General features: G+C 45.2%; 8 protein-coding genes across 8 annotated transcripts; 3 read left to right on the forward strand and 5 right to left on the reverse strand.

The window, feature by feature from the left end:
* Positions 1–5,960: 5,960 nt before the first annotated feature.
* YHB1_2 (Nitric oxide oxidoreductase) lies at positions 5,961–8,380 on the forward strand. The gene has a single exon (XM_007816891.2). It carries the CDS (start codon positions 6,214–6,216, stop codon positions 7,507–7,509), a length of 1,296 nt encoding a protein of 431 aa, XP_007815082.2. The 5' UTR covers positions 5,961–6,213; the 3' UTR covers positions 7,510–8,380.
* Positions 8,381–8,673: 293 nt separating this feature from the next.
* Positions 8,674–10,666, reverse strand: J3458_019523 (uncharacterized protein). Its single transcript, XM_007816890.2, has 2 exons — positions 9,383–10,666; positions 8,674–9,287 (listed from the first exon to the last, which is right to left on the reverse strand). The coding sequence occupies exons 1-2, from the start codon at positions 10,212–10,214 to the stop codon at positions 9,142–9,144; spliced, it is 978 nt and encodes a 325-aa protein (XP_007815081.2). The 5' UTR covers positions 10,215–10,666; the 3' UTR covers positions 8,674–9,141.
* A 1,938-nt stretch (positions 10,667–12,604) lies between these two features.
* On the forward strand, positions 12,605–13,058 carry J3458_019524 (uncharacterized protein; the record flags this gene model as incomplete). Its single annotated transcript, XM_007816889.2, has 3 exons — positions 12,605–12,754; positions 12,826–12,928; positions 12,988–13,058. The coding sequence occupies 3 exons, from the start codon at positions 12,605–12,607 to the stop codon at positions 13,056–13,058; spliced, it is 324 nt and encodes a 107-aa protein (XP_007815080.2).
* A 516-nt stretch (positions 13,059–13,574) lies between these two features.
* J3458_019525 (uncharacterized protein) lies at positions 13,575–13,883 on the forward strand (the record flags this gene model as incomplete). Its single annotated transcript, XM_066121538.1, has 1 exon — positions 13,575–13,883. The coding sequence occupies one exon, from the start codon at positions 13,575–13,577 to the stop codon at positions 13,881–13,883; it is 309 nt and encodes a 102-aa protein (XP_065973152.1).
* A 436-nt stretch (positions 13,884–14,319) lies between these two features.
* J3458_019526 (uncharacterized protein) lies at positions 14,320–15,089 on the reverse strand (the record flags this gene model as incomplete). Its single annotated transcript, XM_007816888.2, has 3 exons — positions 14,320–14,439; positions 14,503–14,738; positions 14,819–15,089. 3 exons carry the CDS (start codon positions 15,087–15,089, stop codon positions 14,320–14,322), a joined length of 627 nt encoding a protein of 208 aa, XP_007815079.2.
* A 1,547-nt stretch (positions 15,090–16,636) lies between these two features.
* Positions 16,637–18,485, reverse strand: J3458_019527 (uncharacterized protein; the record flags this gene model as incomplete). The annotated part of the gene is made up of 1 exon (XM_007816887.2): positions 16,637–18,485. Exon 1 carries the CDS (start codon positions 18,038–18,040, stop codon positions 16,637–16,639), a length of 1,404 nt encoding a protein of 467 aa, XP_007815078.2. The 5' UTR covers positions 18,041–18,485.
* A 167-nt stretch (positions 18,486–18,652) lies between these two features.
* On the reverse strand, positions 18,653–21,358 carry J3458_019528 (uncharacterized protein; the record flags this gene model as incomplete). The annotated part of the gene is made up of 1 exon (XM_007816886.2): positions 18,653–21,358. One exon carries the CDS (start codon positions 21,356–21,358, stop codon positions 18,653–18,655), a length of 2,706 nt encoding a protein of 901 aa, XP_007815077.2.
* A 1,488-nt stretch (positions 21,359–22,846) lies between these two features.
* On the reverse strand, positions 22,847–25,410 carry SNF4_2 (AMP-activated serine/threonine-protein kinase regulatory subunit). Its single transcript, XM_066121539.1, has 4 exons — positions 24,407–25,410; positions 24,161–24,284; positions 23,921–24,070; positions 22,847–23,847 (listed from the first exon to the last, which is right to left on the reverse strand). Exons 1-4 carry the CDS (start codon positions 24,902–24,904, stop codon positions 23,189–23,191), a joined length of 1,431 nt encoding a protein of 476 aa, XP_065973153.1. The 5' UTR covers positions 24,905–25,410; the 3' UTR covers positions 22,847–23,188.
* Positions 25,411–26,127: the final 717 nt, after the last annotated feature.

Raw genomic sequence — 26,127 nt, forward strand, 5'->3', positions numbered from 1 at the left:
AGTACCTATAACCTACACGAGAAGGAATACGCCTTATATTATAACGTGGTATAAGGCGGGAAAGGCTTTACGAATGTAAGTGGGTTTTTCTTCCCCTAAGGGTTTTTCTACTTGAAATACAGGTTAATGTACTAGAATAGCTTTAAAAGCTCTATCGTACTCAAATAAATAAATAAATAAATATATTAATAAAAAACTAATAAATAAACGAATAAAACTCTTAAAAAGCTTAGCTAAAATATTAATTTTATTTATATTTAAAAAGAATAAAACCTTAAGATTATATATAAATTATAAGAGATTAAATAAGATAACTTAAAAGAATTATTATATATTACCTTTAATTTTAAAGTTACTTAATAAATATTAAGAGATTAAGTTTTTCTTAAAAATTAATATTAAGAATATTTATTATAAAATATAAATAAAAGAGAAAGATAAGTAAAAGATAGCCTTTTAAATTTATTATAAGTATTATAAATACTTAATTATACTCTTTAACCTTATAAATACGCTTATTACTTTTTAAAATTATATTTATTAAGCCTTATAAAAGCTAATTAATACTATTTATATAGTATATTTAAATAATATTTTAATCTTCTTAAAAATAAAAGAGAAATATATCTCTTATATTACTTAAATATTAAAATAAATAAGAGTAATTAAGCTATTTATAAAGCTATTTAAGTGTATTTTTTATTAAATTTTCATAGAATTTTTAAGGTTTATTTTATTAATTAATAGCCTTTTAATAGATTTAAAATAAGTATAAATTATTTAAGAATAAAAAGAATTAATTATATATTATAAGATATAAGTATTTTTAGAATTTTATAACTTTTATTAATAATTTATATAAGATTATTCTAAAATAATAATACCTTTAAATACTTTATTAAAGAGAAGTTAAAATAATAAAAAGCTTAATTACTTAACCTTTATAAGTAAAGAATAACTAGCGTTTAATCGTTTAAAGAATACCTTTATAAGAGTCTTTCTTCTTTAATATTATAATTTAAGTAAGGTAATTTAAATTAAAATAAATGCGTTTAACTTTATAATAGTTAAAATTCTCTTATAATTAAATAATAAGAGATAATATTACTTTATTATATTTTAATCTTAAAAGTTTATTAATATAAAAAGAAATTATAAAATATTAAACTAAAAATTATTTATTATAATAGAATTATTTAAATATTAATAATATTATATAAAAGAGATAATAAATTTAATTAAGATTTTATTAAACTATTATAACCTTTAAATATTTATAGGATAACTTAAGCTAAATAAGCGTTAAGCTTATTAGTATATATTGTTATTACCCTTTAACTTTATTATTAAGTATTAATCTAATAAGAGTAACCTAATAAATAAGCTATTAAGATAATCTAATTATAAAAGTAAAGCCGTGTTTAATAGGGAGCTATTACTAGAGTATTAATGAAAAAACTATACTATATATAGTTTTTTAGTGTAGTTTATAGTATAGTATAGTTTTTATAGTTTTAGTATAGTTTAACTATACTATAATTATATTTATAGTATAATATATAATTATAAAGGGAGATTTTAATTATAAATATAACGTTAATTATAAGACTTATAAGGTTATAATTATTATACTTAAATAAAGCTAATTTAGCTCTTTATAATACATTAGTTTTTATACGTATAGCTTATAAATTAAGCGAGTAATAATAGGTTAAATCTTAGCTAAAAATTAAGATTTACTTTTTTAAAATAAGAGATTAAAAGCTTAATATCTCGCTTCATATCCACATTTTAAGGTTAATTTTTAAAGATTTAAAATCGGGTGATTTTTAGCTTTATTTTAATATATAATATACTTATATACGCCCGGCGCTAGGCCGGCGCTAGGTAAGAACTTACCTTAAATTAAAAAAAGCTTATAGGAGCTATAGGAGACGAGAAAAAGCTTAGAAAACGACGCGTATTAGCTAAATTCGCCTGGGAAACGCCTAAAAAATAAGCTAATATAAGCACGGCTTTAATAAGCTTATAAAGAGAGCTAAAAGCTATTATAAGGCTAGCCTAATATTAAAGGCTATAAAAAGAGGTTATACGTACGAAAATAAAGGTTTTAAAGAAGAAAGAAAGAAAGGAAAATTAATAGCTTAATTTAAAGCTCTTATAAAGGCTATAATAGGCCTTAAATAGCTAGTAGTAGGCTAGTAGCTAGCTAAGCCTAGTTAGATAGCCTTAAAAGTAAGAATAAAGTAAAGTTTACTATAATATACTAATTATACTAGGAATATTCGGGATATAGCGTTACGTTAGGCCTAGAATAATATGGTATAATAACGCTTAGAGAAAACTACGTGATAGCCTTAAATACCTAAATACTAAAATAGCTACTTAACTAGTATACTAGAGCTAACTTAAACTTAACTTAAACCTTTATTATACACGCTTTAATAAACTACTACTAGAATAGCTAGTCTAATAGGCACCTTTAACCTATATAATCTAAAATACGCTTTATATAATTATAGGTTATAGTAAGGTAAAGATAACTTAAAATAAAAGTAAGAGGGTTTTTCTTTTTATATAAAGGATTTTCCTACTTAAATTACATGTAAAAGTACTAGAATAGCTTATAATAGCTTTAGGGTACTTAAATCATAATAATATACTTATATAAGCTTTTTTTAGTAAAACTTTTTTTATAATAAAAATTAAAAATAAAAAAGTTAAGTAAGAAATATAAAATCTATTATAATATAAAAAATAATATATATAAAAAGAAAGTATAAAATATTATTTTATATACAAGATTTTAAGGTATTTAAATATATTATTTATAACTTTAATATATTTCTTATTACTTTAATATTTAATATTTTATATTTAAGTTATAAGGTAATATTATAAATATTATTATTTTATAAGATATTTATATATAAATTATAGAAATTTTTAAATTTATTGAATTTAATATATTTTACGTATAATAATAATATAAAATAATACTTGCTTACTTAATATAATTCTCTTATAATTCCCTTTTATTTTATTTTTATTTTATTTTTATTAGTTTTTTAATCCCTATTTTTAGCTTATTTAAGCTAGTTAATCTCTGCTTCTTAATACTAATATTAATAAGTAAATTTAGCTTTATTTTAGCTTATTAATTATATTAGTTAATAATAGCTTATAAATTAATTAATATTATATATTACATTAATTTTTAAAATATAATATAATATAGTAAAACTATACTATATTACACTTAGAGCATTAACTATAGTGTAGTTTTATAGTTTTATAGTTTTTATAGTTTTAAATATAAAAAATTATATTAAATCTAATAAAATACTTATAAGATTATAAGTTTTACGGATAACTAGTATAAATTTTATATTATAAGCTTATATTAAAAAAAGTGGGTCCTTATATAGCATTATAAGCTTAAAACTTTAAAAACTATAAAATATAGTTTTTATAGTATAGTATAGTATAGTGTGTTTTTAGAAAATTACATAATCTAGTTTTTAAGCTTATAATAAGCTAAAAGGACCCACTTTTTTATGTGAGCTAATTGTTTATAATATTAGCTAATTTATGTATTTATTATTATAATTCAAGTATTTTATTAGATTTATTATTAATTATTTAAGCTTTTTTGAAAATTGAAAATGTAGTTTTCTTATTAATGCTCTGATTACACTATACTAAAATTCACTAAAAACTATAAAACTATACTACTTTTAATACTCTAATCGCTACTACTTAGGTAGTATAATCTAGGTTAAATAAGCGTAAACGTAAGACTTAAGTTACTTTTTATTTACTAAAGACTTAATTATAATTTACCTAATAATAATTAATAAGTAAAATAATAAAGAGTTATTAGTAAAGAAGTTTACTAATATTATTAAATTATAAAGAAAGAATTTAAGTAATTAAAAGCTACTTTTAAGCTATTATATACTAGTAATAAGCACTTTAAGTAAATTAAAAGAAGAGAATTAATTAGCGAATATATTACGATTAATTAAGAAAAAACGTATTTATAAGCTCTTTATTATATTAGTTAGCTTATAGGTAATATAATAGGTAATGTTAGTATAATTAAAGCTATAAATAATTCCTAGTAAAAGCTAGGTAAAGCGTATATAAGTTACGTGTAAAAAAATATAACTAGTATTATTATTATTATTATTATTATTATTCTTATTCTTTAAAATTAAGGTAATTATAAGCTATTAAAGGTAACTTAAAAGATATAAAAGATTAATTATATCTTTAATTATAATAAAAATAAGCTATATAAATATTAATAAAAATATAATAAAATTATAAAGAAACCCTTTAAAGTTATAAATTAATTAACTTACATGTATTAACGTATATAATATACTATTAATAGCGCTTAAAAAGGCTAATATTTAAGCTTATATTATTATTAAAAGTATAAGAAATTTTAAGAAATTTAAGCTTCTTTAAGAAGCTATAATAATAGGCGTTTATTATTATATATAAGTAATTTATATAAAAATAACGCTTAATATTAATATTTACTATTTTAATAATAAATAATAGGTAATTAGCTTAATAAAATAAGGTTTCTTAGGTAAAAAAAAAGGGATTAAATAAGTAATATAAAAAAGAATAAGATAAGTAATAATATTTAAGAGAGAAATAATTAATAAAAGTATAAAGAGGCTATATTAATTTATATATATAGTTAATTATATAATAATATAATTAATTTTAACTAAACGTTTAAATTATTTATATATTAATTAATAATATATTATTATATAATTAATAAGTAAGTATTAAAGCTATTTAACACTTAATTAAAGTAAAGAAAAATAATTATAAGATAATTAAAGAACCTTACTTACTTATAATATAATTAATAACGTTACGTAAAATAAAGGCTTTAAAACTATATCCCTTATATCTTATATAATTAAAAAATAGGATAAGCTTTAATTATTATAATATAGTTACCCCTACTTTAGCTACCTAACTTCTAGTCTCTCTTATAATTTTAGTCTCTCTTATAATTAATATAATTCTTTTAAGTAATAATTTTCTTCTTTTTTTTCTTTTACTTTAAGTTAATAAACTTAACTTACTTCTTTAACTTAAATTATAATTAAAGTATTAATAAGAAAACTGTATTTTTAATTTTTAAAAAAGCTTAAATATTTAATAATAAATCTAAAAAAATACTTAAATTATAATAATTAATACATAAATTAGCTAATATTATAGCTAATTAACTTATATAAAAAGTGGGTTCTTTTAGCTTATTATAAGCTTAAAAACTAAATTATATAATTTTCTAAAAACTTATTATACTATATTATATTATAAAAACTACATTTTATAATTTCTTAAGTTTTAAGCTTATAAGAGTATATTAAAACCCACTTTTTTATATTAGCTAATAGTATAAAATTAATATTATTTATTTATAAAACTTATAATTCTATAAGTATTTTATTAGATTTAATATAATTTATTATATTAACAACGATAAAAACTACAAAACACAAAACTACACTACAGTTAATGCTCTGGCTACAGCACGCACACTCGTTACGTTTGACTGAAGGACTTACGAACAAGGGCATGGACAACCGTGTCAATTACCGTCATTTTCCCACCGTCTTCCCGTCCAACGTCTTGTGTATCAAGTGGAACTATCAGGTGGAGAAGTTCGGCGACCCTGGTTACGCCGGCTTGGCCGGCACGTCAGCCACGTCTGGCATGTTGGGGAAACCTGGCTCATGTTGCAAGCATCTCCGGGGCAAGAGGGGAAGCTTCGCTGGGGAGAAGCCACTCAACAGCTGTATCGAGTGATTTTTACGCAAGTTATTGAACCCACAGCTGCTCATACCACTTAACAACCGAGGTCCCATGTTCATAATGGCTCCATCTACAACCACCCTATCGTGGTGTGATCTTGGAACCAACACCTTTTTCGATGTCGCAAGACACGAAGCGGAAGCTTGCGTTCCCATTCATTGTATTGTAAGTTGCAGAGCTCAACGTTACGTATAGTAGCGAACCTGGCACAAGCAATTCCGCGGTAGCTCTCCACGCCTTTATCCACAACCGCATCCGGCAAATTCGCCCAACGACGTCGGTTCGATTACGAATTCGCTTGCTCATGCACAATCTTACTCACATCACGCATAACTAAGTACCACGTATTGTCAAGACGCAATGCTCGTTCAGCGTTTCATCCGCCGGCCTAGTGTTTCGTGGCAAACATGTAAATCGTTCACGCTCCGGTCCATCCCAAAGAGGAACCTCACATCAGAACAAATCAAAATCGTCCAGTCCACGATCCCAGCCCTTGAGCAACACGGGATTGCCATCACGACCCTTTTCTACAAACGGCTCCTCGACTCGCATCCCGAGCTTAAAAACATCTTTAATGCAACGCACCAAGTCACCGGCGAGCAGCCCGCGGCCCTCGCCCACGCCGTGTGGGCATACGCATCCAACATTGAGAATCCCGCCGCCCTTCAAACGACCATATCCCGCATCGGCCACAAACACGCCAGCCTGGGCATCACCCCGGAGCAGTATCCCATCGTTGGCGAGGGTCTCTTGGCGGCCATCAAGACGGTGCTGGGCCCCGCTGCGAACGATCAAGTCATCGATGCCTGGGGTGCAGCTTACGAGAAGCTTGCCGAGTATTTTATCCAGTTCGAGGGCGAGCTGTATCGCCAGGCGGCCGCGACCCCCGGAGGCTGGAAGGGGTGGCGCAAGTTCTTCGTCTCGGACAAGGTCCAGGAGAGCGACGAAATCATCTCCTTCTACCTGACTCCGGTCGACAGGGACGCTCTGCCGACGTACAAGCCCGGCCAGTTTGTCACGGTGCGATGCTTCGTCCCGGAGCTGGCGTCGTACCAGCCGCGGCAGTACAGCCTGTCCGACGTGCCCAACGGAAAATCGTTTCGCATCTCGGTCAAGAAGGCCGCCGCGTCGGACACCCGCCCGGCCGGCCGCGTATCCAACGTGCTCCATGAGGATCTGCCTGCAGGGGCAGAGCTGGACGTCAGCATGCCCTTTGGCGACTTTGTGCTCGATGTCAATGCCACAACGCCGGTTGTGCTCATGAGCGGAGGTGTCGGGCTGACGCCCATGATGGCCATGCTCAAGACGCTCGTGGACCAGGCGAGCTGGAGAAAGGTGGTCTTTGTCCACGCCGTGCGCAATGGCCGCGTGCACGCCATGAAGGCCGCCTTGTCTGAGATTGTCGCCAACAATCCTCAGGTTCGCCGGGCCGTCTTCTACGAAGAGGTGACCGACCAGGACCAACAAGGTTTCGACTACGACTTCGTGGGAAGAGTTGATATGAGTAAGATTAAGGACATGGTGCTCTTGCCAGGTGCCGACTTCTACATCTGCGGCCCGCTACCATTCATGAAAGCACAGAGCAAGGCTTTGATGTTGATGGGCGTGGACGAGGAGCGTGTTCACATGGAGTTGTTTGGCTCGCCTTCTGAATGAGCTTCATTTCAAGCCTTGTATCTTTTAAATTGTACTATGTATCTAGGCGTTGGTTAGTATGTTCTTTCGTCTACGCTCTATAGCAGCGTCTCCATGCTGTGAATATCTACAAGTGACCAGGAACTGCTTCAGGCCCGTCCTGTTGGGGGGGATTGTTCGCATCATCATTGTCATCAGTCGATGGAGACTAAGATTGAATTATTTATATAGTCACAGGTTCAAGATCAATTTCCAAGTTCTCTCCAACGGTTCGTCGAAAAATACGCCATCTTTCACCATGCGAACCAAATTGTGCCAGACTCACCGCACATGTGGAAGCCCGAATGAAAAAAAAAAAAGAAGAAGAATGACCGAGTAGGTCAAATCTATGAGAGTTAATCCCCCTGGTCTGTAAAGCCCTCGGCAAGCAAATACATGGGCACAATTTGCTCACTCTTGGTTTTCCAACTCGGCAGGGCAGCACATTACACATGCATACCGTGGGTCAAGATTATCAACAAAACCCGCCGGCTAGAAATGTTTTCTTGGACACGCTGCAACGTCTCGTATATGCAGTTTTCATTGTGGATCATCGCGTCATCGGTTTGTGACGTGTATCTCGCTGCAAGTGATAAACAGTCTCCCCCTGTCGTGCCATACATGCGCTCGCTACGTCCCCATGGCAAACCTCTCCAATCGCATGGTAAGGGTGTTTATTGGCCGTGAGATACTGTACAAGCTGCATCACAACTTTCATCCTTTCACAGTGTCGAATGCGCACGTTTCGAGCCTTGCATTCTCGTGACTGAACGTGCTCGACGTATCCGTCAGTCCACCACATCTTGTCCCTGACTCGACGTAAATGTAGGACCTAGCCTCACTTTTTGACGACTTCTCACATCGCATCTGCGATAGAAAAAGTTGCATGTTCTGGAGTGCTTCCGATCATGTCTTGCGTGACTTCCCAAATCCAGACGGAGATACCCTTGTCGTGCCGTGGTTGCCCAACGCACAAAGTACACCGTGTTCGGGATATGAATTGAGAGTCGGATAAATATGCCCGAATGATATTTGTGTGGCTCGGATGGTCGAGGACTCGTTGATGGGCGTTGTAGTTCGGGCCGTGACACATCTCAGGTACAAGCGGATGCATAATTAGCAAACACCATTTACGAAACGGCAAAATCGAAAGCAAATTTCCGCATGTTAGCTAAACACCTAATGAGCAAACACCAGAATGAATCCCTCCCGTTCCGTCAATCAAAACGCCCTTCTCTAGTGGCGCCATTGCTCTCTGGGAGCCCAGGTAATTTTCATCTTTGGTCGTCATAACAGTCATGATGCAAACAGCCTCCCAAAGTACCACCCGTCACTTCCGATTGTCAGCCTCGAAATCCTCCTTCACACCACCGTAGCCTCATCAAACTATGTCCATGTGCAAGCTTCTCAGATCCTGCCCAACTCCAATATGATTATCAATGCTAAGTTCATCAATGTCTGAACGTACATTGCCGAGCTCCTCATCATCTTGAAGAATCCAAATCTCCAACCGAGAAAGTCGCTGGAATCGATAACCACCCATCTAGGGCAGCTGTTGACTGTCCCTGGCTCGCATCGAGGGGGAATTTCACACTCCCTCGCCAAGGCCATTTATCAGTCCTCCAAGTCACCTTCGAAGGCACCTTCCTCGTCGGAATTTTCGCCGCTGTTCAGTTCCTCGGTTTCGCGATCCGTTGATTCTCGGGAGAGCCCGCCTATCGGGCTGAGAATCGATGAATGTCGTGAAGTAAAGGCATCGCCTGACGCGACATTATTAGCAAGGTTCGCGACTAACCAAAAGCTGACAGGGGAGTAGCTATGCCCATCTGGCATTCAAGTATTGCGGCAGACTTACCATCTTGACTCGGGATGGAATGCATCGAATGGACGCGACTTGCATTGTGAAGATTGCGAACATATTTCGAGGCCTCGTTCTTTATCCAAATATCAATATTGGGGTCTTGGCAGCTTGCGTGGCTTATCAAAAAGTTCTTCAGCTCAGAAGTCTCTTGCAGAAGCTCCATGTATTCCGACTGGAGCTCCGCGTGAACGGATTCCAGCCCAGATTTCTTCTGTTCTAGGTTTTCAGTCCACTGCTTCTTGCGTTTTCGACATTTTGAAGCAGCAACGCGGTTTTTTTCCAGGGACCGTTGGCGACGATGCTTTGGCTTGCTTTCTTCTGTCTGCGCTTCTGCTGTATTATTGGTGGCCTTGGTTGCTTCGCGTTTTGGCTGTGTCCGGGTCTTCAGCACCGCCTTGGCCGGCGTTTCCGTAGACGTCTTCTTTTTGGTTGATTTTACTGGCGTGGAATTCTTCTTTCGTTTGGGGGGGGTCGTCTTCTTCGGCTTATCGCAACCATCCTCTGCGGAAAGCACGCTCGACGCCGGGGTCTGGCTGACAAAGTTGGACGAACTGGCAGACGTTGAGGCAGCTGGATTCAGTTCGGTCGCAGGGAATAGGAGGCTTGTGTCGAATGGGTACAGACTTCCGTCTGGCCTCTCGAGCTGATAACTCTTGTGTTCTCCTGACAGCCCCGACAGCGGATAGAACAAGGCATCCGGTGTCCCATCGTCGTGGATGCCAGCCTGAGGAAACTGGGAGAGGGAATGCTGGTCTGGACGAAACAACACTGGGTCAACTTCGTTTTCCCCCGCCATCTGTCCAATCAAAAGCTCGGCCGTCGACATTCCGTATTTGGTTGGAGGCTGCGTGGAAGATGAGAACGGCGACAAGATACTCGGCGAGACTACTGAATTGCTTTAATAAGTGACAATACTATACAAAAGGATTTGTAAAGTAGTATGCAGTCTGCCGTCTTTCTGCCTGTCAGTCACGGTCGCGTTTACTGGGGAAGGGGAGGACGGAATCGTGTTGCCGGGCTAGTTTGCTCGACACGTAATTACTGAATCTGGCTGATAGAATGAAACCCAATGATTGACAGCCGGATGGAAAGAGAAGTTGAATTATTTGCAGATGGATGGGCTTTGATGGAGAACCAAGTTTTATTCTCAGTTTCTTTGGTTTTTTGGAATATTGAACAAGTTTGGGGTCAATAACCTGCTTTCAGGAACCTAGAAGACACATCGAGACCTCCACGAGCGAACAGGCCTTTTTACACACCAGAAGTTTAACAGCTTGGAGGGGCCGTCATGTAGCTTATTGATATCAGTGGCTGTCAAAGTGTGCCAATGCAAAGGCACTGTGACACTTGGGTGCCTGTCTCGGGCAATTCTGGGAGGAGATCCTCTCCACAAAACGGAAGTAATAAGACCTTGGCAACACTGAATTGGTACAATTTGACTGCAGGTGTTCCAAACAATTACTTTGATCCGCCTCGGACATTAACCCATGGCTTGTTCGTTTGTTGGGGCTTGCCCGTATATGGGACCTGGTTGTGGCCCACCGCGTCAGGTCCGTCAAGGGGACCCGAGTCTGGTTCCTCTTCCTACTCATAGCGCAACTTACACCAGACGTTTTCCCTCTACCGTAGATATGCTTCTCGAGGTGTCAAGTAGTACCGCAGTGCCGCGTGTTTCACAATGCATGCCGCCGCGCCATGCTGGGGTTGGCACTCAGGACAGGTATCCGGCCAAGCACAGCAGTAAAGCACCAATTGACTTGCTTGCATGCTTGCGAGCATTCAGCAACGCCCTGCATGCCCGGAGGATACTGCTCTGGCATTGGCTGTATTGGCCTTTTGACGCCTTTCAGCCGCCTACCACCAATGAGAACTGTCGGAGCCAGCTCCGATGGTGAGCTGGCCGCGGATAGCTGGCAGAACTTGACAGTGGGTAGAATTCATCTCAACATACTAGGAATGATGCGTCATCTCCCACCAAGTCACGCAGGCAGCTTCGAGAAAGAGGTACCCTGAGAAGGGCGTCCGCTGCGGGCCACGGTCGTGAGGTCATGGGTGTGTCTGCTGTCATGTTGTGGCTCATATCACTAGTGGGCTGTCACTCTTGAACCTGCTTTTCAACAAAGGGAATTCCCACGGTTCGGACGAGCCTTGCCATGCTGTAGAAACCAGTAGGGGTTGACTCCGACGCCACCACGACGGGAGATGCACGTTGCTATTGGTCAAAGATTGATGCTTGTGCAACCGAGGACCAATGCGGAACGATATGAGGGCGTACTAACGCCTCTTACTCACACTCCGCCGCTTGGTGCTGATGGAGTCAAAGTGCACCCCGGCGGACTGGCGCAAACGTGTTCCAGAAGTTGCCCAAGGCGGCTGCAGACTGAGATTGAGAACGGAGCATTTGGTCCGGACTCGCATCACAAGGCTCCAAACAATTCTGAATGGATATGCGCATGTCGAAACACCCGTTTCTAATCTTCATGCCCACCAAGCCCGTTGGACGAAAAGCCATGAACCGTGTGCCATAGGTTGTGAACAGTGCGGTGGCAAATGGCGTACTATTGCGATTTTCAAACCATCCCGGACCTGATGTTTGGCTGAAAGGCTCCATTCGCAACTTATGGCGCCGATGAATTCTTCATTCGTTACCGTCGTCCCTGGCAATCCCGAGTCCGTGGTGTGTGACTCCGTCCTCAATGGATGTCAGTCGCCAAAAGAAACCGCGAGTGGCAAAATCATAATTGAAGGTTCATAACGAAATGCTAAAATGCAAAATGCCGATCCAATGAACATGGCTTTCCTGGCGACAGGAAGGCGGCCAATTATGCATCGCAGCGATGTTGTGGTGGCAAGCCTGCGTGAAGGAACTCCGCATCGAGGGCACACAGACGTCACCCAAGCTTCTTTCAATTGGCACCTGGCCGCCACTGGCATAATTGGCGCAACGGCTCTAAATTTGTCGGCAACGGTTTGCCCGGCAGCCGAAGCGGGAGAATTGTGGTGCTTCTTTTGGGGGCTGTGGCTCACGTGATAGCGCGTTCTTTCCTGCGCGTTTTGAGACGCGCTTCTCTCAAACTGACGACTGACGACGGCACAGGAGGCATCGACTCTCACGATTTAATTTGCCAATTCCTACATTTACAGTTGCCCTAGCCAGCATTGCGGCGCTGTCTGCTTCTGCGCTTATCAAGCAAATCTCAACCTATTCCTCTCAACATGTCTGAACTCTCCTCTCCGCGCATCACAGCTCGCTACTTGGACAGCTTCGTTGGCCGGCTTGTCACCATTGTAGGCAAGGTCACACAGCTTCGTGGTGACCAAGCCACAATCGATTCCGATGGTATTGTGACTGTAGTGCTCAATCGGGTAAGCTTTTTGGCTCTTTTTCTCCTTTTACTAGCCATGACCAGATTTGACCGATACAAACCGTGTTGTAGGACGCCCACCTAACCAACGGCAATACTGTTCAACTTATTGGGAAAGTGAATCCCGACTTGTCTGTCAAAGTGCTCAGCTCTCTAGATGTTGGCACAGACATTGGTAAGCCGTCGAAAAATCCTTCGTTTACACAAGCCGCAACTGTACTGACATGAGGTTAGACTTTGGGCTGTATAGTGCAGTGGTCGAAGCCACGCATCGGCATAAAGCAATATTTATCTCTGAGAACTAAACACTGAACCTTGTCAACACCGAATATAAAATAAATGCTTTGACTTTTGATCTCTGAACAGGTGAACGTCTCTATGCTTCAACTTGTCACACCGAGGAACCTGGGACTCCTGCCCTCCCACTAGTCCGGCCATCCAATCGTCACGAGGCTCAATTCCTATAAGTTTTCGGCATGGAAGCATGCAGGAGCTGTCAATCATTTTGCCGGCAATATTTCGATGCTAATGCCATACTATCCTCACTTGCAGTGGATGAATTGCTTGTTCCTAGAATGCCGGTGTCCAAAAAGATATCCGTTACAGACTCGAAAGGCCATAGAGTACAGTTCGCACTGCATATGGAACCTCAGCTACCGCAAGTTCACGTGTGAATTGCTTTTCTTTTATTGCGCCTACATGCTCATCACCCGCGCTAAACACCTTGCGCCGTCCTATATACAAGCTAGTGTTACGGAACACGTCATGGGACAATTCCCAACTGTTGCTTGGAATGCGCCCTAACTCATCTGCTGGAAGAGATGCATGGCGCCGGCAAAGCTCTCCTCTCCAGAGGGTATAATTTGGTCCGGTGGCAGGACAAATCCATACCTACCTTTGTCACGCAGTTCGATTGTGAAGACATTATCGGCTTTAAGAACGTCTTGGACCCAATCAATAGAGCCACCGGCAACTTGGTAGATGGCATTACAAACGGGACCATATGTGAAGGCGGTTCCGTGGACACTCCTGATAGCATTGGAAGCACCCTTTGCGAGAGCTTGCAAGGCAGCATGGTTGGGCGCCCTTGCGCTGCAAGAGTACCCGTATGCTATCCAAGGAAACGATGACTCGCGTTAGTATTTGTGATTTGGTCCCCGTTTGCACGTTTCCCATGGGCACTATGCGACTTACGTGTCATGAACAGCTGAGAATACGAGTGCCAGTCGATGTATAGCTTGACACCTTGGCTCTTCTTGATCTTATCGAGGAATGCGATGTACGACTTGACCTCTGGGCTGTTGCCCGCAGATGCACCTCGATACGTCTCAGTACAAGGGTTCGTTGATGACCCGGGACCGTCCCACTTGTATGGCCAGTTGCGATTGGGATCCGTGCCGAGACAGCTTGAGCCCTGGTTGCGAGACCTGTTCTTCCTCCACATGCGGTCTGACGACTGCGTGTACTTGAAGCCTGCATTAAGCTACATCAGCCATCCCGATCTTCGACTCTTGCAGAGTGGTAGAAGAGAGGGCAAGAAGACTGTGCCGTGGGGTGAAGAGTAGACTACTCACCGTCAACGTTGACAATGGGGAACATGTAGAAGTCGTACTTGTCCACAACGGCCTTGATGGCGCTGTCGGTAGCATACTTGGTGACGAGCTCGTTGGTTATATACTCGAGAGTCTGTCCGAAACATGTCATTAGCTGGCTTCTCGTCCCAGTCGGCCTTGACAATACGAGTCGTACCATAGCAACGATCCATTCGCGCGCATGGACGGTGCCGTGAAAAACGACAGCGGGCTTCTTGCCGCCACCGCTACTACCGAAAATATGCAGGCCAGTGATGGTGTTGCCATCACCCGAGGTGCCAGACGTAACACTCTTAACATTGCTCGAGTATTGAGAGGCAATGTCCTTCATCCATTGAAGATGGTCATTGTATGGATGGTACGATGTGAACCAGGAGGCATTGGCCGAGCCGGCTATCGCTCACACGAGGGCGTTAAAGCGCTGCACTATCATATTGCAGTCATGGGCTGGACAGGAACGAGTCGTCACTCACCCGCATATTCCTGGACGGTGCCTTCTCTGGCTATTGAGTCTCCCAGATCCTCATGCATGATCTCGAAGCTGCGTCCTTTCATTGCCTTGTCGAAGGCTGCCAACTGGCTTGGGGCCACCTGGATGTCGGCAAAAGCACCCTTCTTGGAGGGCGGCTGCCAGACATTCAGATGCAAGCGATCAATCAGACTCTGGATGTGCGTGCCATCGTCCACGACCGGGACTCGAAAGACCTTGTGCCCGTCGTAAGACACAGGGCTCTCCGCCGGCATTGTGGCCGCCGTGGCTACTAGGCACGCAAAGAAGGCAACCACTTTCATGTTGGCAAGACGATTCACAATTGCAGAACAATATCAGGAAACAGAGTAACGTTTTTAAAGTGTTGCGCCCTATTCAGAGGTCAAGGATGAGGCGCAGCCGTCCCTATTTATTTCTCTTTTTTACATACATGTATATCCATAAACTAACATTAATCAGGGTGCCACGGACACGCATCAGCATTCGTCAGAATACCTCACGATTCAGACATACACAGCTGCTTGTTCAGAGCAGACTCAATCCAGACTTTCAAACGATCTCGATATTGGTTGGGCAAGAGTTTAAATGTTGCCGAGATAGGCAGGTCAACAAGTCAGCCAACCTGCCCCTTCTGGCAAAGTCGCGATGATGGGGCAGACCAACCAAGGACGAGATTCACAAAAGAATGTTGCGCAATGCAGAGCTGCCCCCAATGTACCCCCAGACGCCAAGCAATAAGAGCTCGACCCAGAATATGCAGGTAGGCATCCTGATTGCGGAGAAGGTGACCGTGGCACTGGACTTGGCATGTGGCATCATGTTTGGCGTCAGCTCATGCACCCCGACATTTGATCATATGGGGTAGGATTCTGGAGTGCTCAAAGCGACATCAAGACCAACGCTTGCATTACGACCAAAGAAAGAGAGCTAGGCCCTTTATTGAACTTGGCTTAGGGGACGCAACGCGCCACGGTAATGACAGTAGTCGGCGAAACAAGTACCGACCAAGAAAAGCCAAGGTCCCGAGCAATTTTTAAGCTTGTTTTCAAGAAACCTGGTCCTGGTAGACCTGCCATATCTAGCCCAGCGCCCCGAGCCACGCATACATGGTCGAGAAGCATGGGCAAGTACGTAGTACAGAAGCGCCTCGGTTCTTGTTGTGCCAGAAATAGAAGCAAGAAGGTGTCCTAGCATCCATGCCCACGTACCAAGTCAAACCCGCACCCAGGCTATATCTTCCGCAACCGGGATCGACGCTTTCACAACCGTCCCATTACCACGCAATGCTCCTCAACTTCCTTTTAGATTGTAGCCTGGGCTTTTGGTTTTCGTCACAGCTTCTAACTGGACGCTGCATCATCTTGGTGCTGGTCCTACTTGCTCCTACTCAAAATGGCAGCTCGGCATTCACATCCACCTTGGCACTATTTCGCGAGGAAACTATGACAATCTAAAATGCTTGGACTCGAGCAAGCCTCCTCGCCGGAATACTATTCCATGCTACAAAGTCACTGGATACCGCCACCTTGCGAACCCAGAATGGAAGCTACCAATTATCTAGGTAGTACCTTGGAATCGGGCTTTAATGCGGCCATGACGCGTGTCACGTAGGCGTACAATCGTCCTGGCCTCACGCAGTGTTTGACCCCCACGAGTCGAGATGGCTTCGATTCCGCATTAGCCGTCTGGTGTTCTAAAAATACATTGCTCCCCTGGTGCCGCGCCAAGTCTCTCTGCCACCAGAGTTGGCTCATCTACGCGCTCACTTGGACGCTCGACAAGCCATGCTCCCAACACCGGTCTACTCACTCAGGATACCCTCCAAGACGGTCATCAAGGCATCGCCCCCCTCGGGCGGCTGCTTCACAAACTCGGGGCTGAACGGGGTCCTCGTCTCGGCGGTGCACCGGGCGGCACGCCGACTACAGCCGTCCCTCTTGCTCGCGAACAGGTCGTCCATCCAGGCCAGCCACTCGGCAGCCGAAGCCTGCATGAGCGGCGAGTGGTCCTGGCCCCGATACCTCCTCAGGTGCACCTCGTTGCCGTACCGACAGGCATTCCTCCAGGCGGCTTCCGTGGTAGGCGCCAGCACCGAGGAGTCGTTGAGGCCCTGCACCACCAGCACCGGAGCAGGCGACCTGTCCCCCTGCGCCGGCGCCAGCATCCTCTGCCACGCCTCCAGCCTCTCCATGTCCTTGGCCAGCCCGCCGGCCGAGAAGAGCTGTTCCTCGTCCAGATCCAGCGGCAAGCCCAGCATGCCACTGATACACAGCTGCGCCGTCTCCGCCAACTCGAGGCGCCTGCTCATCACATCACTCAGAAACGCCGGCTGATAGCCGGGCAGCGCCCTCTTGGCCGCAAACGGCAGAAAGGACAAGTACCCCGTAAAGTCGACGCCAGGCCCGCGCAACATGTCGATGATATACGTGGCCGGCGCCATGGCCACAGTGCCCAGATAGTCGGTGTCGTTCCGGACATGCTCACTCTCGGCGAGCTTCCACACGGCGCCGCCGCCCTGCGAGTGCCCAAACGACACCCACTCCCTCGTCAGCACATGGCCAAACAGCCTGCGCGCCGCCACGACCGAGTAGTAGACGTCGTGCACGTGCGCCGGCAGCGTCAGGTACTTGTGCGTCGTGTAGTTGTTCCCAAGGCCAGCATAGTCAGTCGCAACAACAGCGTACCCCCTCTGCACCGCCGCCCGCCACGTGCTGTAGTCGTACAGGTCGGGGCTGTTCGACGGCGCACACCCGGCAAACAGGCCGATGGTGCCGTGCGCAAACGCCGCGAGCCGATACTGCGCCGCGCCGTTCCGCGTATAGGCAAAGTCCGGCGTGAACGGGAACGCGACGAAGCCCGTCGCCGGCACCGTCTTCCCATCCAGGTCCCTGGACGCATACTGGATCCGGAACACGGTCGTGCCCGAGTCGACGTTGAGCGTCCGCGCGTCCACGGCCTGCACCTTGAGCACGTCGCCCGGCCGCGTCGCCTCGGAAAAGTTGCCCGCCGTCGCGAAGAAGTCAAACGCAAAGTCGTGCCCGACGTCGTCCAGGTCCGCCGCGTTGCCGAGACGCAGTATCTGCTGGCACTTGGGGCCGCAGCCGTGCGCGGCCGCATACTCGGGCGTGACGTTGAAGTTGGAGTTTTGCAGGCCCGTCGCCGTGTCCAGCGCCGCCAGGAGCGCCGCCACCGAAAGAAGCTGCATCTTTGCCGTCTTGTCTATCCAAACGTATGGTGCCAACACGACGGCGGTTGTTCACGGCTCCTTATATCCATTGCGGTTGCCCCCTAATACTGTTTACCCGGATACTCAACATCGACATGCACGGCATCATTCACAACCACAAAAACCCTCGACGTCACCACTCGAGCTCGACCGTCGCTGCTCCGCCCAGATCTGTCCATCTCTCCGTCCATCGCTCCACCTGTATAGCCAAAGCGCCCTTTCACGTGTAGCCAATTACCCCTACGTAGCGGCTTCTTACGGAGTAGAAGAACAATAGACACGGCGCCAAGCCCTCCGGAGAACCCACCGGCACTGACCTAAATGGAGTCAATTCTTCATCAGTCATCTCGGTCGCTTCGGGCTCCTCGGGCGCCGCGACACTCCAGACCGATATATCATTGAAATCAACCATTTACCAAGTGCCGAGATGCAATTGTGCTCCAGGCAAAAAAATGTTGTGAGGCGCAGGCCGTTCTAACAAATCCAGAGTTTGTGTCTCGCAAGCGATAAAATTACCACTATCATAACCCGTGCCGCTATCATACATTACTCCTATTCGTCCATTCAATCAGTCCTCCATTAGTCGACGAATCACGCTGCGCCATCCTCGTGAATCCGCAAAAGTTCCTCAGCTACCGCCAAAATCTGCTCTGAGCTCTTTCTCATTCGCGTTGCCAAACAGTTGCATGGACTGTATTGGACACGTTCGTCACCTGCCGTGCTGCTCACCCGATCCGACTCTAGCGTCCCGTCTTGTGTAGCCGACAGACCATGTAAACACTTTTGAGTTTTCGCTGCCATCATCGTAGCATCATCTGCTTGCCCGCCATTTCCCTTGTCATCTGTCACATGTGCCATATTTAAAGCATTAATCGCCCTTCTAATCCCAAGGCTTCCATCGCCAGACGGCTGGTCAGAGTCGTCGTCTTCTTCACCCCCCGCTTTGTGAGGATTTGATTCCGCAATAGCGTCTCGGATTTCCTTCAACTTCTCAACAAACTTCTCAAACACTTTGACTCTCCGTTCCGCAGTCTCGGCTCTTTCCTTCCACGTAGCAACGTCTCTCTTCGCCTGCCTGAGTTGTTCACTGACGGTTCCTACGTCAGAGTCCTTTTGTGCATCGAGTTGCCTTCTCAGTTGTGCCGCTTCTTCCGTCTTTGAAGATAGCTGGCGTTGGAGATTGCGAATCTGAGAATAAAGAACAGTGGCACTTCGGGGTCGAGGGCTCTGCGTCGTGGAAACTATGTCCAGAACTGTGCTAGGTTCCGGTTCCTGCATTATTGGAGTTGGCGACGAGAGCGGCCGAGCCAAATTCAGATGATGGGCGATGGGCGGCTGTTCGCGGCACGGCAACATGGTACCCAGGCTTGGAACTGCCTTCAGTGCCTTCTCGTCTGCCGCGCTGGTCCCCGTCTTTCCGAGCAACCTGGAAGGACTATAGAGTGTGGCATCCTGAAGGCCTCCATCCATGTGCCTATCCAGACATGGCCCTTTGAGCCTGCCATTGAGTATTCCTCTGACAACTTGGTGGAACTCAACTCCCTGTCCTCTTGTCGCACTTTCCCCAAAATTTCTTTGCGCTGGTTCAATCAACGGATCAAATACGTGATGTGTCCACGCCGAGTCTGACTTCGAATGCCTATCTCGGGAGTGCATTTTGCTTCCTTTCTGTGCTGCAATTGAGTCTTCCCTAAAGGTTGGTGATTGTCGGCCAGTGCTTTGGCTTTCGAACATTGCTGCCATTGTTTTCACGGACCCGCGCCTGCTCAGTCCCTTGGACTCGGTTGACTCTGTTGGTGATTCCAGGGTGATTGTGGTATGACTTCTCAAATTCTCATGTGACTTCGATAGTCTCGGCTTGTGTATTACTGTAGGCCGCTTCTGTGTAGTCGCGCACTGTTGTATGCCGTCGCGAAATATCCTGGGCTCGTCTTTCAGCGCCTTCCCATGCGCATAGAAGCGTTCAGGCGTAACGTCAATCGAGTGCCGGGTCTCACTCTCCCGTAACATATCGCACTGGACGCCCTGGTCTTGAGACGTGTACGATGTACCAATACCAAGAGTGACGGACCTATCTTGCAAGTGTTCGGCCTTGGAGTCAAGAGGAGGGCTTTTTTGAACAAGCCGAACGCCCCCTTCCGGCATCTCTATCGGGCTCATGAGCGATGGTGAGGCAGGACTCATGCGACCTGATGGTGATGGCTTCGCGGATCCGCTTTGCACGGCAGAGTTCAGCGACAGCCGTCTTGTTCTTGGTGTTTGGCCAGAGAGACTTGGGTCCAATGAAATGTCATCCAACAATCTCGGCGAGTTCGCGCTTCCCTGTGAAGTCGGTTGCCGCAAAGGTCTATCAATACCATCGTGTGATGCCACATTTCTCGATGATTCTCTAGGTGGAACACTCTCAAGATATACTTGTGCGGGCTCTGCACTTGAATCAACTTTGCCGGCAACATTGTCTTGCTCAGTTGTCAGAGCAGGGCCAGAACGTGGCTCGCCTTCCACAGCTCCTTGGGATCGATCATCAGTATTGGCCATGGTTGCAGCCTTGTTGTATTTCCGGTTTTCTTCCGCTTTTTGTAATCGCTGAATGACACTCTCCTTGTTAGGATGTGTTTCGTTTCCGTCAGTAGACTCGTCGTCTCCCATGCTCTCTTCTTTAGTAGGACTCAATGTGGCAATGCTAATCTTGGGTTTTAGCCTTTGAGAGGTTGTTCGCCTTAGAACTTTCAATCGTCGCTTCCTTTGTCCATGTGTCGGCGATTCGAGCTCTTCGTGCCGCTCATTTCCTTCGTTTCTCATCATTTCACCATCTCCTTTATCAAAATTCTTAGGAACTCTCAAGTTGAAGCCCGGTGGGGACGGAAACTTTTCATCCTTGCTAATCAAGTCCACCACCGACGTATCCTTCCGACAGTGTGTACCAAGGGACTTCATCTGGCGGACCACATCTCTCCAATTGGCGATCAACATTTCCGTTATGCTGTTGGCTACCAGTATCTTGTCAACAGTGGGTGGCCCTAAAGTCTTAGTATCGACTTGAGTCGACTTTCGTCGGTCCCTTCGGAATCGAGGAGGACTCAGTGGGAATAGTAGCAATCCCGTGCTCGGGGTCGCAACTTTCATGGTGTATTGGTCCAGCAGGTTTCCGACCAACAAGGGACCAAAGACAATCCCCAGTGCATTGTAACCCATCAAATCAGCCGTAGGAAGAGGTCTACTATCTTCATCTTCCCGGGGAGCAACTTCCGCAACCCGCCCAATGAGGCTTAACAGGCCGAATATAGCGCATATCATTTCTCTGCGATACTGCGATTTGATGGTACCTATTGCCAAAGCAATCAATCGTGCCCTGACCTTGGTTTGTTTTGTTCGGGGATATTCTGGCTCTCCATTAAGCTGGGAGTGAATAGCTATCAGTGCGTCCAGCAGAGTCAGTGATCCCAGAATGCCCCCGGGCAGCACAGAAAGTAAACGCTTGAAGGTAGATGCCACGTCATGGACAGAGTACTGGATATGTAGAGGCAAGGTAGCGCAGCGCACAGTGCTCGCAATGTTAACATGTGCACTCTCAAAACAGTAGTAGTCAAACAGAGCGCTGATGACTTTCGAAGATCCTGGAACGCGAAATAACCCCCGAGTTGCAACGTTTTGAGCCAAATGCTGCGCCGTTGCTCTAATGCAAGTCGGCAAAATGAGAGAACACGGCGAGTACTCTTGAGGGAGGTAAAGCATGCTTTTACCACTAAGTCGCACCATGTCTTGGATCTCAATGATTCTGGGAGCCTCTCTTCTACAGTGTATTATATGCGCCAGTTCGGAAACACTTCGTTTGTGTCGTATCTGTGGAGGCGGCGGCGACGTCGAAGCATTATGAGGGCGTGGGCTAGGGCTCGGCCGAAGAAGTCTCGACAGCCAGCCTCTCTTTTCCCGGCATCGTGCCAAATCTCCCTAGTGCTATCGGTCACACACGAAACACGATGTCTAGGGACGTATCAATGACCTACCTGTTGATGGACGTCAAAGTCATCGCTCAACAACTGTCTTACGCCATGCTATGCGGTTTTGTGAGCTTGGACACGGCTCTATTCTCTCAGGTAGCAGCAGTAGACAACTCACCTTTTTAGCTAGCCTGTTATATTCCTGGACAAACACATCTCTGTCATCCACCTCATCCGCATTGCTGAGAAGGCCGAGCTCGCCGCTACTCGTGGTCCAAGTACCACTGCTCCGTACCCTACTACCATGACCAAAGCTCTGATAGCTGGCACTCTGGGGTAGCAAGAGAGAGACTGAGCTGGCGGAATGAGGTAGTCGACGTGGGTGGTATGCAGCCCAGGCCCGGAGGTTCTGAGATGAATGCGACGTCCCGAGTGGGTGAGCCATGGAATACTTGGTAATTTTTTTGGAAGATGGAATGAATACCAGAGTTGTGATGATTGCATACTCGCGTGTTGATGCCGTGTTTGTCTTGTTTGCCAATGCCCTTGCGAGGCGCTGCCAGCTGTCATGGTTGTCGGGTGACTGGCAACCTTCAGTCGCTCTCATGCCAAACGCAAAGCACCGTCCGTCCTGCCTTCCCTCCATCGTGTGCTTCCTTCCTTCCCTTTTGCCTACCTCCTAGTAGGTATCCATACTTGTACAGGACCAAGTTATCGGTTCAAGAAAACCAGACACTCTCAGGCAGGAGACGGGAAAGACTCGGGGCAGCTCTCAGTGTCATCCCCGATGCATATTGTTCACAGAATAAAATAAAAAAAAAGAAAAAAAAAAGAGGATGGTTGTCTTTTTGACATTGCGCGTTGATGGGTATGGTATTCAAGTAACAGCTACCAATTCCCTAGGTACCACACAAACAAATGTCAGCAAACCAGTTGATAACATGTGTGCAACAAAACCCTCAAGCTACCATCTATCATGATGTGTAAATCAATTTTTCTTTCCCTCCATATATCAACGGTATTTCACCATTTCGATTCCAACCCAGTGCGCCAAGCCAAAAAGCGGGGAAATAATGCATCTGTCGAATTTCTTGATCCTTGTTCCCTCTAGTGCAGCCTCTAGGGCTGAATAGAGACATGCCATGCCACCATGTAGTCTTTCCAAACATCCTCCACCATATCTCGGCTACCTTTGAGGCGAATCCTCTTCCCCATGGATGAGCACGTATTTGAGAATATCGGATAGTGAAATAATACCCTTCAGTTTGTTGTCGTCGTCGATAACGATCAGCCTGTGCACTCGGCTCTTTCGGATCGTGTCAAACAATGAATCCAGTCGATCCCCTTCCCCGCATGTGTAGATACCTGGACTGTCCTCAGGGCGTTTGCACAGTGCCTCCCCGATCGATCCATCGAGTTCCTCGTATGCGCCCCCTCTAATACAGGGAATGACGTCGACCGCCTCAAAGGCATTCAGGACCCGGTTTTCCGAGTCTACAATCGGGATACAACTGATGTTTTTATCGACCATCAGGTGGATAGCATCCAGAACTGTATTATCCATGTGCATGGTGGCCAGGTTGGAATAGGTACCCAAGCCAATCTCTCGAACCGTCTTTTTGAGCATTACAGTATTGTGTTCGTTGTTGACAGCGATGAACTTGAGGATACGATATTGGGTAATGACGGATATGACCGTTTCCCTGCCTGTCTCATCGTCTACATCCACGAGGGGAATACGTCGCGCACGAGTCTTAAGCATGCGTCGGCAAGCCTCGTAAAGTGGTCGAGAGGGATGCACAGATACCGTTTCGATCGGAGTGGCACCTATTGCCTTTTCGATATCTAAGCCAACATGTCTTAGCACGCATACGGCGGGTCCAACGGCTTTTTCAATATCTCTTGCAAATAGTCTCACCTCGCAGACTACTCAACCGGAACTGGTCAAGCTTGCTCATCTCGTCCGGAAATTGGCAGTAATATTGAATGACGTTGATATAGTCAGTGGCCGTCAGTATGCCAGCAAAACGTCCTCTCTGTGAGTCCCATAGCGGCGCAGAAACGATTGCTGATGCGAAGCGGATTAGCCAAAGTGCGAGCAATTGTTTAGGCTGTCTTAGGCGGCCATGGGTAGCAAACGGCGCAAAGGCAGACTCACTATTTTGTATTAAGATGTTAAGCGTCTTCTTGATGAGGAGGTCGGTGTCCAAGACAATGAGACGGAAGGATAGCGGCAGGACATCGTAGCTGGTGCGAACCTTGAGAAAATCTCGAATCGCTTTCTGGAAGAGACAGTTAGCCCTTGTGCGACGTCGGGAAGGGCCTCGCTAGGCACGCGAGAGGAACTGCCGAGGAGGAGCAACAAAGAGGGTTTGGGAGGAGGCACAAAGCGAATGGTCCATACCAGTCCTTGACGTTGTTCCTTATCAAGCGGGCTCGGCGGGCTCGGCGGGCTCAGTGTGCTCGGGTTCGAGGTCGGCTCAGATGCAGCTGCTGCCATGGCGCTGCCGTGCGAGGTCTTGAAACGGAGATAGGACGAGGGAGCAACAAATCGAGGCACACGGCGGGCGGGTTGCTCGTGACCGTGACCGGGAGCCGCAACGGGAGCGGGAGCTGGACGGGGAGCTGTAGCGGTAGCGGGAGCTCGTCCAGGAACCGGCGCCGTAGTAATTGACCGCGTCGCAGGATTTGATGCTTGTGCTTGTGCTCTTGCTGCTGTTGGTGGTTGTGCTGATGGAGGTGGTTCCTTAACGGATGGTCCAGACCCAAGTCCCGGTGCCAGCCCAGACATGGCGCCAGTGACCTGCTCACGGGACGCACTCTGGGCTTCGACATTGGTCTGCGTGGGGTCGGCGGCAGGTTGGACGCTGGGGGGCGCCGCTGCGGCATCTCTTTCGTCCATTCAATGTATCAGGCAGCTGTGTGTCCAGTGTATGGCGTGTCGTCGTGTGTGGCCTCACGGGTCACAAGTGGTTTGGAACGGTCTGTAGCAGTTGGCCCGGCACCTGGGTGATTATGGTGATGGTCGAGTGGTGGAGGGGAGGGGGAGGAGGAACCCAGACATGGAGACAGTTGCAAGCTTCTCAACATCTACTCGGTACCATGGTGGGGAAACCAACCGTCGACATCCGGAGCTCCAAATGGCTTCAGACCTCACCCCGTTGTCGCGGTACCTAGGCAGACATTTTGGAACGGCATCATCCGATCCGTTTCCGAGTTCTAGAGTTGCGGTGGAAGATTTTAAGGGCATACGGTTCGAATAGCTTAATTCACAGAGCCAGCGATTATCGAGCACGATGGGCATGCATATGTGGGTGCGAGCTTAGCCATCTCGGCTGTGGCTACACTGCACTACCCTAGAGCGAGGCTGCCAGTGATGGATTTTCCGTTTTCCGTCCCAGCTGGTAACCACGCTCACTTTCACATCATCCTGGGCATTCTGGTTTACAGTTCGCCTTATATACGGCCTAGGGCCATCGGGGACAAAGAGCAAACCTACCGAAACAGTGGTGTAGCATCACCCGCTCACATGTATGCACCCTTGATCTTACAGAGTCACATGGACCACCCAATCATGTGTAGATGGCGCCACAGCCTTTACGAGTGTCTCACTCTTTGCGTGATGCCCAGCCTACACTGGCGACTTCATCGTGGGCTAGCACAAGACTGGTAATCAAATAATTACTACGCGGAATGGTCCCCTGGCCCTCGACAGGCAAATGCTTTGGTCGGAATGTGTTGTCCTCCACTTCAGAAGTTCAGAGCAGGACCTTTCAACGTTTAGACAGTCGAGTTGACGAGAGGCGAGGGCCGACGCGTACGCTCCACAGGCAACATTCAGTACAACCTTGATGAAGACGATCATGGAAGATATGTCCAGCATGACATGTGCTCGGGGCTTTGTTGTCGTAGTGGTGGCGCGCAATGACAATCAGAGGGTGTAATCGCTAGTAGAAATGCCATCCTGGGGCACGACGACTTCGTGTTGCGGCCCGCGTCAAGTTCCCGCGACCCTACTTAAGTACTTAAGTAGGTAGTAGTGCCAACATCTTCTCGCTGGTGGCTCCTAAACAAAAGAAAGTAATCAACTACCTAGGTAGCCGGCAGTGTTATCAATCAAGCAAG

The sequence above is a fragment of the Metarhizium acridum genome, assembly GCF_019434415.1.
Source record: "Metarhizium acridum strain ARSEF 324 chromosome Unknown scaffold_568, whole genome shotgun sequence".
Taxonomy (NCBI): Eukaryota; Fungi; Ascomycota; class Sordariomycetes; order Hypocreales; family Clavicipitaceae; genus Metarhizium; species Metarhizium acridum.

Bases quoted from the DNA above. Each gene is read 5' to 3' on its own strand.
- YHB1_2 (XM_007816891.2), top strand. From the start codon at position 6,214: ATGCTCGTTCAGCGTTTCATCCGCCGGCCTAGTGTTTCGTGGCAAACA.
- J3458_019523 (XM_007816890.2), bottom strand. From the start codon at position 10,214: ATGTCGACGGCCGAGCTTTTGATTGGACAGATGGCGGGGGAAAACGAA. The intron at 9,288-9,382 runs GTAAGTCTGCCG...ATGTCGCGTCAG, and splicing joins TTCCATCCCGAGTCAAGATG to GCGATGCCTTTACTTCACGA.
- SNF4_2 (XM_066121539.1), bottom strand. From the start codon at position 24,904: ATGGACGAAAGAGATGCCGCAGCGGCGCCCCCCAGCGTCCAACCTGCC. The intron at 24,285-24,406 runs GTATGGACCATT...TGTCTCTTCCAG, and splicing joins AGGAACAACGTCAAGGACTG to AAAGCGATTCGAGATTTTCT. The intron at 23,848-23,920 runs GTGAGACTATTT...ATGTTGGCTTAG, and splicing joins CCGGTTGAGTAGTCTGCGAG to ATATCGAAAAGGCAATAGGT.